Here is a 10,653-nt window from a genome sequence, read left to right as displayed (position 1 = left end):
CAGCTGTAATTTGAAAGTGGTACTAGAAACAATACTGTTAACGTTAAAAGATAAGATTCTAAAGAGTTAGGTTACTTACTGTTCTAAGAGATATGTTATGTATCCCTCAGGTCGAGGCTGTACTCACCAATGGTTCCCAGTTCAAACACCAATACTTCTTGTTTCCCACTTCCGCCCTTCTCCTTGCCCCATTTCCGCTGCCAGCTGCTAAGACCTGACAGTCAAAAGACTCTGCCCTGATATGCAAAGTAGCAAATATTCCCAAATGACACCTCTGCGGCGGAAGTCCCAGCCCAACCAAGACATCATAAAAAGAGAAGAATGACATCAGATATAGAAAAACCACTGATGTTGGGTAATGGAGAAAACCCAAAGATACTGAAAGGGAGCCTCGCCAGAGTAACCACATCTATGAAGTAGTGCCCAAGAATGACAACCCTGGACCAACTGAGCTAAAAGCGAGATCTGTGCATGCGCGTGAGGACTGGGACTCCCATCCTGCCTGCAGGATGGCTAGAGGACCTCTTCCCTGCGACATCACTGCTCTACCATCAGCAGCAGGCGGCGGCCTTCCCATGGAATTCTAATAAAGGCTTGGGCCCTGCTTTATTATTACAAAAACCAAGAGTTGATGGACTAGTAACATATGAAAATGAAAGTAGAAAACATTCCCTGAAGATTGCGAGACTTTAAATTGTGCACGCTTTGAAACCTTCTGCACTTTTGTGTGGTTTTTTTCCTTGAATCTTCAGAGAGATTTATGGTTGTAGCACTTCCAGGTGATGTACGAAATGAAAGTAAAAATATTCAGATGGTAGTAGGAAGCCTTGATAAGGTATTGCATTTGTTGGCCATGCTGTGATAATTAAAGAAAGTATCACAGAAACAAAAATCTTAATGCTAGTTTTATTTTATTTGAAAATGTTTAGGCAGACAACCAAAATGAAGTGGTTAACATAATAATAGTTCAGCAGTTCTGTCACTGGTTGGCTGGGGCTTTTTGTTTGTTTGTTAGTTTGGGTTTTGTTGGTTTGGTTTTTTGGTTCTATACTAAGAGAAATTTCAGAGTTTCCTGATATATTTTAAGTTTCCACCAATTGCATTGTGAGTTCAGAAGCTGTTCATAAAATGCTATTTCAAAAAGCTGTCTAATGCTTTATTTTCCAGTACGTAGTATAATGTTCTCTGTTTTAGTTCTTTAATACACATTTTTCATTTCCACAGCATCCTTAATTTCCTAATTCTTGGATATCAGATAATTTTAATATTTAAATATTTATAGTCTGCAGCTAAAAACCTGAAATTTTATCATTAAATAGCAGTAATGTCTTTAAAGAGTGGATTTAATCTAAGTTACCAATTCCCTCCTTGATGGTTTGTTTCTTTTTTGCCACTAAAAGAAAAATATGAGAAAACATACATCATTAGGTAAATTTGGTGATGAAAAATGTTTATTGTGCCTATACATAAATGTAGAAATGGTAATTTTTTATTTAGAAAGACCTGTTAATTAAATGGCAGTACAGTGTCATTTCTGTAAAAAATGCTTCATGTAGACAAAGGCACAGTACTTTAGTATTTCCATTTCTGTATTACAGGATATCAATTAGTGTTTAAATAAATCATATTTCTTTTATCGTGTATTTCATATTTATTGCCCATAAACCTGAAGTAACTTATGAAAGTACAAAGTAAACTTTATGAAGTAATATAAACCTTTAAAGGTGAAAACAGTTATTACAGTCTTTCTTTCACACTTAATGTGAAACCAACATATATCAAATAATGTGAACACTGATTTTCAAGTACTGAAACAACTTAAAAGTTATCCAGTTTGAAGTTATAATAATTTCACTTGAAGTTATTTAACTATTTAATATGTTTTAATATGAATAGGCATATCAGTATGTATCTATGTGTAGCTGTACGTATTTCTGTGTGTGCGTATGTATAAATCCTATATTCTCTGTTTAAATGTTTCACTTCATATACAAAAACTGGGTTTTGACTCTTTTATTACTGTTTGGGGTGCTTGAGGGCTGATTCTGCTCATTTCCAAGTAGATTTTGTTATAGCTGAAATAGTAGTGGAAATTAAGATAAAACAGGGTAGTTTGGAGGACTAAACCTTTAATTTGTGTTGTGTTTGTAATCAGTTGCATGTCTGTAGTTTGAATGTGTGTATCTCTGAAGACAAAACATGTTAAAGAGTTTTTTTCCACATCTATGCCTTTGTTCCATAACTGAGATGGTTTTGAGATGGTAACTCATGTTAAAGAATGAGACTTACCATGGAGACAAAAAGCTTGCCAGTTCTTTTAACTTGCATGACTGGAATGCTGTTTTTAAGCCTCCTGGAAGCTAATTATCAAAAATTATGGAAGCTCATTATCAAAATAAAGACTGAAAAGAATAATGAACACGCTATGCTGAAATCAACTTTGTTAATCCAAAGTGCATCTTCTTCTAAGTTCCTGCTGCTATATCTCTCATTCCTTGCAAAGGAAGCAATTCTATATAATCCTTTCTTCAAAGATCAATAGTAGATGAAAATGGCACAAAATAGTTTACTTATGTGAATGTTTAAAACTTTGGGTCCATTCTTGGGTAATTGAAGTAAAGAAGCATTGAAACTTTCAAGGAATACTCATGTGTTTTGAAAACACATTTTTCAGATCAGGCAATGATATGCAAGCACCTCATCAGGACAGAAATCAACCAGAAATGGACACCATTGAAGATCTGAGAAGGAAACTCCAGACTCCTGACAAAAGAAACCTGGAATTAGCCAGTCAACACAGTCAAGATGTAAGGAGTTTGTTTGCTTTTTGTTTGCTGTTTGCTTGCTTTCTTGCATTTACCCTTGAAATAAATGTAATTTGTTTCCTTAACAACAAACTTGGTTTATTAGCTTATTTAATCTAAAGCATGTGAATGAGCACCCACACCAGCTGCCCCTAACAAACTGCTAAGAGCAGAATTGTTACTTGTAGCAGTAATCATATTTCAAACTAAAGAAAATTTTAAGGAAGTTATTTTCTCACTGCTACTTCATTTAGGTACTAGTTGCCACACAAAAACATCAGGGAAATCTTTTTAATGGGGTTAAATTATTCCCCATTAATGGAGCTCCTTGTTACAGGATGCTGCTGCTTTGTAGATGTTTTGAAGAAGTGCAAGTTTTACTTCCCACCTTCATGCATTTAAATGGCTTGAATGTGGCAGCAATGACTGGACTACCTTCTTATACCAGATAAGAACCAGTCAGTTATTTTCTTATGACCTGCTCCAAGTACAGGCACCTAGGTTTCTGAAGGGATGATAAAATCAGTAGTGATGATTTAGATTTCTTGACTCCCTCTATACTTGTACAACATACAAAGGAACTAGAAGGAATTACTTTCTAGAAGTTAGAGATTTGTCTTTTGTGGATAAAGAACTGGTAAGGTTCTGGTAAAGAATACCTTGTTATTTACATGAACAATCTCCACACGAGGTTTGTTGTGAGTGCAAACGTAGTTTTTACTGTTAATCCCACCCTTTTACAAGTCTACTTAAAAAATAATATTCCCCTTGAAAACTTCATTAATATAAAGAATTGGAAACAGGAAAATGCAAATACCATGAAAGGATAACAGAACATGCTTTTGATAAACATATGTCTTACTCTCTGTTTGAGTCCTATGTATTAATACATTTTACATGTGTTCAATGCTTTCTAATTCTATATGGAAATAAAAGAATATATTCACCTGTAAAAGCAGAAACAATGGTGAAGAGCATTGAAGAGAATGGTAGTCTTTCCTATCTCCCTTAACTGCTTTGTTATCACTTGGTAGATAAGAGTTCGAGAACTTGAAGATGCTTTGAAAGAAGAGCAAGGCAGCAGGAGAGAAGCTGTTTCAGCAAAGAAAGATTTCCAAGAGTCAGAAAATGCACATGAGAGAGGAAAAGAAGTGTAAGTTTCCTCCTGAAGCCATTGTAAAATGGCAGTAGGCAGCTTGAGTGCAGCTCCTAGTTTACATTGCCTGCAATTTCCAGTCAGCAGAAAATCTAGTGCAATGTGCCAAACCAAAGGTTCAGAACCTGACAGTCCCTTCACAGCAGGCTCATATCAGTAACCAAAGGTACTGTGAATGGGTACAGAGAGTAAATGGCCTGTTACAGGTTATTTGCCAAAACAAAACTTTTGAAAATCATAGTTATGGTAGGGTCCAGCCTGTAGTAGTGGTTGGGGTGAGAGTAGGAAAATATATCCAGCAGGTCTAGGAAAGATGGCTTTTCATATACACTTACATTGTTATGAAAACATTGTTTTGCACTTCAGTGAGCCATTGAATCTCCTAGGACCCTTGTCAAAAAGTTGTGTATGATTTATAGTGGGTAATCTTTGTTTTCAATTTTTGAATTGCTACAGAAAGCTTTAATCAGTTAAAATATTGACTATGGTTAGAAAATTGAGCTGCAGAGGTTTAGCAAAATTACAATGCTAGGTAATAAGTGAAAGAACAATTCTCTCTGTTGCAAATTACTCTGCATTTTCTGCCAGCTGTGGAATTTAAGCCAGTGTAAAGGTGGATTTGTGTAATGGTTCATGTGAAGTGATCACTGAGAATTTAGATTTTGAACTACAAAATATCTTATTGAATGTAGTACTCAAGAGCTCTTTCACCTGCTTATATGCTTTCTTGAAGATTCTTGAAGTCTAGCTAAAAATGTTGTCTTAGATAAAAACTGTACTTGGAAAAAAAACGTTTTAGTTCAAAACCAAGGGTTGATGAATTAGTAATATATGAAAATGAAAGTAGAAGACATTCCCTTAATTCTGCTAGACTGCACATTGTGTATGGTTTGAAACTTTCCAGGAACTTTGTGTCATTTTTTAATTGAATCTTCAGAGAGCTTTACGACTGTAGAACTTCCAGTTGATACACGAAGACTGAAGGAAAAATCTCCTACAAGTGGTGGAAGGAAGCTTTCATAAAGTACTGCATTTGCTGTGACCATTAAAGAAAATATCATAGTAACAAAAATTCTTAAGGCTACTTTCCATTTTATTTGAAAATGTTTAAGAAAACAATCAAATTAAGTCATTGATAGAGTAATAGTTCAGCAGTTCTTGTCACTGGTTGGCTGATGTTTTTCTTTGTCTGTTTCTGTTGGTTTGGGGTTTTTTTGGTTCTATACTACGAAAAAAAAAGAGTTTTCTAATATATATATTTTTAACTTTCCATCAACTGCATTTTGAATTCAGAAGCTGTTCATAAAATGCTGTTTCAAAAAGGTGCCTAATGCATTTTCTGCCAGTCCATAAAATTATGTTCTCTGGTTTAATGCTCTCATACATCTTTTTTTCATTTTAATTGCATCCTTATTGCTATTGCTTGTTGTGTAATTCATGCATGGTATGGTTTTGGTTCCCACTCCCTTCCACCCCAGATTCAGTTAAGCAGAATACTTAATTGCATAGCTAGTTTCTTCTCTGAGTAAGTTTTAATTGTGTGTTCTCATTATGAATTTTTTTGTTGGTGGGTATTTAATAGGAGAGCTGAAAGAAACAGATCTGTCTTCTTTTCAAATGGGAATATACTTAGTATTCATTCAATTATAAAATATTCTACTCTGCAGCTAAGAAAATGAAATTTTATCCTTTAATGGTAGCAAAGGCAAGATTTATTCTAATCTACCGATCCCCTCCTTGATGGATGGCATTTGCGTCTTTTATGCCAGTCAAAAAAAATCCCTAAAAAACATACGTCACTAGGTGGAATGTTTGGTCATAAAAGTGTTAATTGTGCCTATACAGAAATCTAGAGGTAGACTGGTCATTTTTTATTTAGAAAGATCCACTAATTAAATGCCAATATATCATCATTTCTGTAAAATATATTTAATGTAGACAAAAGTACAGTATCTTATATTTACCTATCTGGATTACAAGATCCCAATTTAGTGCTTAATTTATCACATTTACCGATGTATTTCACATTTATTGCCCATAAACTCTTGCACTTTTGTGTTACTATACCAATGGCAGACTTTGGGAATGGCCAGGGACATGTAAGGAAAAGGTCTGCACATATATCTGGCTGATACAATACCAGGGGTAAAAAAGGCAGAGCTGCCACTTTGTGCTGTGCCACCGGCTGCAGCTGAGCACCCAGCACTGTCCCTTTTTCCTTAGTCAGTCTCTTTGTTGTGTTGCTCTGGGTAAATAAACTTGTAAAATTTTAAAGTGAGCAGTCGTTTCTCACAAAAAGAATATTCATGTTTTTTTCAAAACACATTTTTCAGCTCAGATAATGATAGTACAAGAACCACAGTTACCACAGCATAGAAATCCATGAGAAATGGAAACTGTTGAAAAGTTGACAAGGAAATTCCAGAAGCTTGAGGACAAAAAAATTTGGAATTAACCAATCAGCGCAGCTGAGACATAAGAACATTTTTGTTTCTTTTTGTGCTTTATTTTACCCTTGGAATAAATGCATTTTGTTTCCTTAAATACAATTTATTTGATTGAAATAATCCTCTCATGAGGTAAATCAAAATCAGTCACTAGTTGGAAAGTAACGAAGAAGTGGCCCTGTACAGACCTCTCATGCCTGTCCATAGGAACTAGTAACACTTCCACTGTCATTGCTAATATTTGAAGATATGTCTAAGAAAATACTCCATTCCCTGTTAGACCTACATTCACACGATGCTTGCACTGAATTTTTGGCTCCCTTGAGTCTCTCTTATGTACATCCAGCCTCCATCTCCAGCTGCATTTCAGTTTCTGCTACTCTGCATCTCAACTATGACTGCCCATCCAGGGCCCCACAAGGACACATCCCCTTCCACCTGAGGTGACACACGAGCTCTGGCACCAGCTGCTGTCACTTCTTGGGGATGCAGCAGTCGCCACTTGATCTCCAAATGGGGGCTCCGTGGCCAGGTCTCCATCTCAGGGCCTTTGGGCTCACCAGGTTGCACTGGGACTGACGGTCCCCAGTGACACCTGTCCTGAGAACAGCTCCCCAACCTGCAAGAAATCTTGGGGACCCCCAGTCCCTTTACACCACCAGCTGGGAGACACACAACCTGCTTCAGGACACCTTCCCCAACACCCCCGTGTCCCTGCAATGCAGGACTTCAGTGCCAACACCCCACAGCCTTCCAAACCCAAGCAGCCCCTCTGGCCACTTGCTGTCCCCACATCTCTTTAGTGTAGCTGCCATGATCTCCGTCGGCACCACATCAGCTTACTGTGTCCGGGACAAGCTCCCGAGACCTGCTGCAGCCTCAGCTCACTGATGCACCAGGAAGCAGCACCATCCAGCACCTCAGCGCCAGCACCAGCTACGGACAGCCCCAGCTCCCCTCAGGCACCCCCGCACCGTGTGAGCTCCCGCCATGGGCACTGAGCTCCCGCTGCCGGGGCCCCCTTGTGCAGGCCCGCCTGGAGCTCAGGGGCCATCTCTGATTCCCGCCTGCGCCTCCTCAGGCGGCAGCGCCGCTGCTTCTCCTCTCGCTGCCCCGTGCCGCTCCGGGCAGCTGCCACCCACACACCGGACACCCACAGAGCCTCCGGCAGCAGCCACAGAGCCTCCGGCAGCAGCCACAGGTGCGGGCACTCGGCACCCCCACAGCCCGGGCTGGGGCACGCTCGGCACACAGCAACCCCCCAGTGCCTGCCCGGGGACAGCACCCTCAGCACCCCCACACCTCAGGGGCATGGGGAAAAGCTGTATGGGGTGCCACGGCCGGGCTTTAGCAGCACAAATGTGGCTTCTCTGAGAAGGTGCTGGAACGTTCCTCCCCGTCCCGGCCCGAAGACGGGCCCGCCCCTGGCAAAGACCGAGCCAAGCAGCGACCGCAGAAACCAGCGACAGCGTGTTCGAACAAGGAAAAAATGAAAATAAAAAGAGACGACACTTCTAGCGGATAAGCATCTTAAATGTACTAGAATATATTTAAGTGCAAAAGTCACTGTGGTTTTCCTTTCCGTAGCAGCTCTGGAGAGGAGAACATGACGTTTGTTTCTCTGTAAATCTGCTCCTGACGGGGCTGAGGATCAGCCCCTCATGGCGGGACCTCAGCATTTAGTCGTTTGAAAAGACGATTTCACTCCTCGACCACCTGCTGGGCAGGTACCTAACTTTCACTGGGCCGAATAAAATGACCTCTGAGGTCCATAGTAGCTCGCACTTCGCCAGGGAGCGAGCGGAGGACGGCGGTTCGGGCACTGAGGGAACACACGGCCGGCCCGGTGCCGCGCCTGAGCGAGGCTGGCGCCGGGGAGAGCGGTAAGTGCTTCAAAATGTCTGCGGCTCTGGCCGGGGGCGGTCCGGGCCAGGCGGACGAGGGGCTGATCCCCGCCGGCCCCGCCGCTCACGCCGCCCCTCGCTCAAGTGCCGCCGGCGGCGGCTCCGGGGCTCGGTCGGACGGGGAGGTGCCCGCGGGACAGGTGGGCACTGAGCGGACCCGTCCCGTCCCGTCCCGCAGGTGCCGGGCGCGGCAGCCTCGGGGAGGAAGGGAAGGCGAGACGGCGTCGCTCCCGGAGCGGGGTTTGCCCTGGGCAGAGCATCCTTCGGGGAGCGGGTGGGATGCGGGGCTGCCCGCGGTGCCTCCGCCTTTGCAGAGCATCCAGGCGTGTGTGTCCCGTGTTCGGGATGCGGGAGCGCTCCTGCGAGCCTGGACGAGTCGCTTCAGGTACTCCTCAGAGCACACTGCTCGGTTTTTAAAGGTTGTCCTTTATTTTCACAGAAGGCTTTTTCCTTCATTTTCACGGAAGTCGTGAGCAGAAACTGGAGCGAGTGTACACACTGGAATCGAGGGATGCTTGTGTATAGATGTAAATAGCATGAGCTGCACATGAAAACGTAAATCTGAGTAATATCTTATTTTCATTCCAGCATATGTCCCTCAGCAGCAGCTGACTAGAGAAATTCTCAGTTGTGTACAAATCCTGTACAGATACTCTTTTGGCAACAGTAATAGTAGCATAAACATTTCCTGGTTTGTCCTTCAGTCAAGGAGTAGGTTCAAACTGGAAATGTAAGCACAAATGAATTAGGAAAACTATGCAGCCGCTTTTCCTCAAATGAGCTGGAAAGGGGGAGTTTTTGGTAACCTTATTAATACTTAAATGTTGCTGCCAGTCATTGAGTACTGAAATGCAGTCAAAGGGAACATGCATTTCCTAGAATCACATACAGCTCTGAAGTTTTTCCAAAGTACCAACTTCTTACTACAGAGTGAATTTAAAACCTCCCTTGGAACGTGTTGGCAGTATAGAAGATGCTTCATAGCTGATTTTATCAAGTTGGTAACTAAGCTTTGGCAGCAGTGTTTTAGAAAGCTGATTAATATAATTACTCTATATAGGAAAAATAGGTTTTATCTGGCATCTTGGAGGAAACAAAGACAGAAACCTCAAAAAGACAATTCTGGAGAGTAGCATTTGTTTCCCAGCAGGTAAGCTGCAGACCTTTGCTGAAAAGTCTTGGATTCTTTGATTGAGCAGTATGCCTGATGTGAGACTGAGACTGAAAACTGGCTCCAGTTACTTTGTCAACATCCCTTAATGATATTTGTGCCCAATAGCACAATACTTGGAGGAAAGCACATATAATTAGGTATGTGAGTTCTGGAAGTGGAAGGAGTGGGTGTGCACCTATCTGAACTGGAGACAGAATTTAGGAAAACACCAGGCTGGGTAGCCAAATAACTGTACTGGTTGCTACTTAGTGGCCCTGCAAATGAAATAGTGTTAGCGTGGCTGCTTTGATTTCCCATCTCAAATCAGAAAGACCAGCTGGGCAGGTGTGCTCCAGATTTCTAATAAGCTGGACAAATTGCAATTTGAGGACCAAGTCTCTACTTGTTTACCTGTGTAACTCATGCATCTGCATAGCATCAATATATGGGTAAAAGCCTTTGTTTAATTTTTCTTACATAGCCAGCCATGTGGCCTTGTCATACAATCAAGTGTGTGGTGCTCCCACAAGAGGTGAATCAGTGGCATCACTTTAGTATTGAGTGCTAATGTGCTATGGAAGTGCCATAGCTTTGTCTAGGTTCTTTAGTGTGTGATTTTAAGTCTGGAGTGCTACAAGTCTCTGACAGAAAAGAGCAGTTCACAGGACTGGCTGTGAACTTTGTGCTCTTGCTCTCTGGTTATAGTCCATATCTGGCAAAAAAACCCCTCAAAACTGCAGGCAGCTCAGTGACCTGTGTGAAGTCAACTGGCTGTGTCTACTTCATTTCCCTGGAAATAGAGTTCCCCTTTTTGGTGTATCAGGTGGTAAAATGGATCCAGAGGTGGCACAGTTCCCCAGGGGAAGGGCTGTGCATGCCAGGTCTGAACCCCCACAGACAGAAACTGTACTGCCCTTGCATTAGGGGGACAAAGGCCTTAGCCTCTTATTTGTATATAAATTTCATCATTTAGATGTCTACTTAAAACTCAGATAGCTAATGCCTTCATTTTATGCCATCACTGGTGGGGTGGGAGTGGGCACCTGGAGGACCTGTCCAGGGGTTCCAGTGCTAAATGACCTGTTTTGATGTGAGCACAAGGGTTTGTAACCAAGGGTTTAACATCTAGCAGAGTTTGGAGTGGGCTTTTCACTGCAGCTGGTAAGGATCCCTTGAATTGATGTTCAGA

The 10,653-nt window shown here is 41.7% G+C and overlaps 1 protein-coding gene across 3 annotated transcripts in view; it reads left to right on the top strand.

Annotated features, from left to right (window-relative positions):
* LOC306814918 (coiled-coil domain-containing protein 171-like) overlaps positions 1 to 10,653 on the top strand; it is an 84,513-nt gene that overhangs the window by 59,515 nt on the left and 14,345 nt on the right. For 2 of the 3 annotated variants that reach the window (XM_079331433.1, XM_079331435.1), the window contains exon 2: positions 2,680 to 2,807. In XM_079331433.1, coding sequence (XP_079187559.1) covers positions 2,688 to 2,807 — 120 coding nt within the window. In that variant the 5' untranslated portion in view covers positions 2,680 to 2,687. Of the gene's footprint in view, positions 1 to 2,674; positions 2,808 to 10,653 lie in introns of all 3 variants that reach the window. The other variant, XM_079331434.1, reaches the window with a different exon arrangement.

This window comes from Erithacus rubecula, assembly GCF_903797595.1.
Source record: "Erithacus rubecula genome assembly, contig: SUPER_Z_unloc_3, whole genome shotgun sequence".
Classification (NCBI taxonomy): Eukaryota; Metazoa; Chordata; class Aves; order Passeriformes; family Muscicapidae; genus Erithacus; species Erithacus rubecula.
Note: the sequence above shows the minus strand (reverse complement) of the source record. Positions and strands in the feature narration are given on the sequence as shown.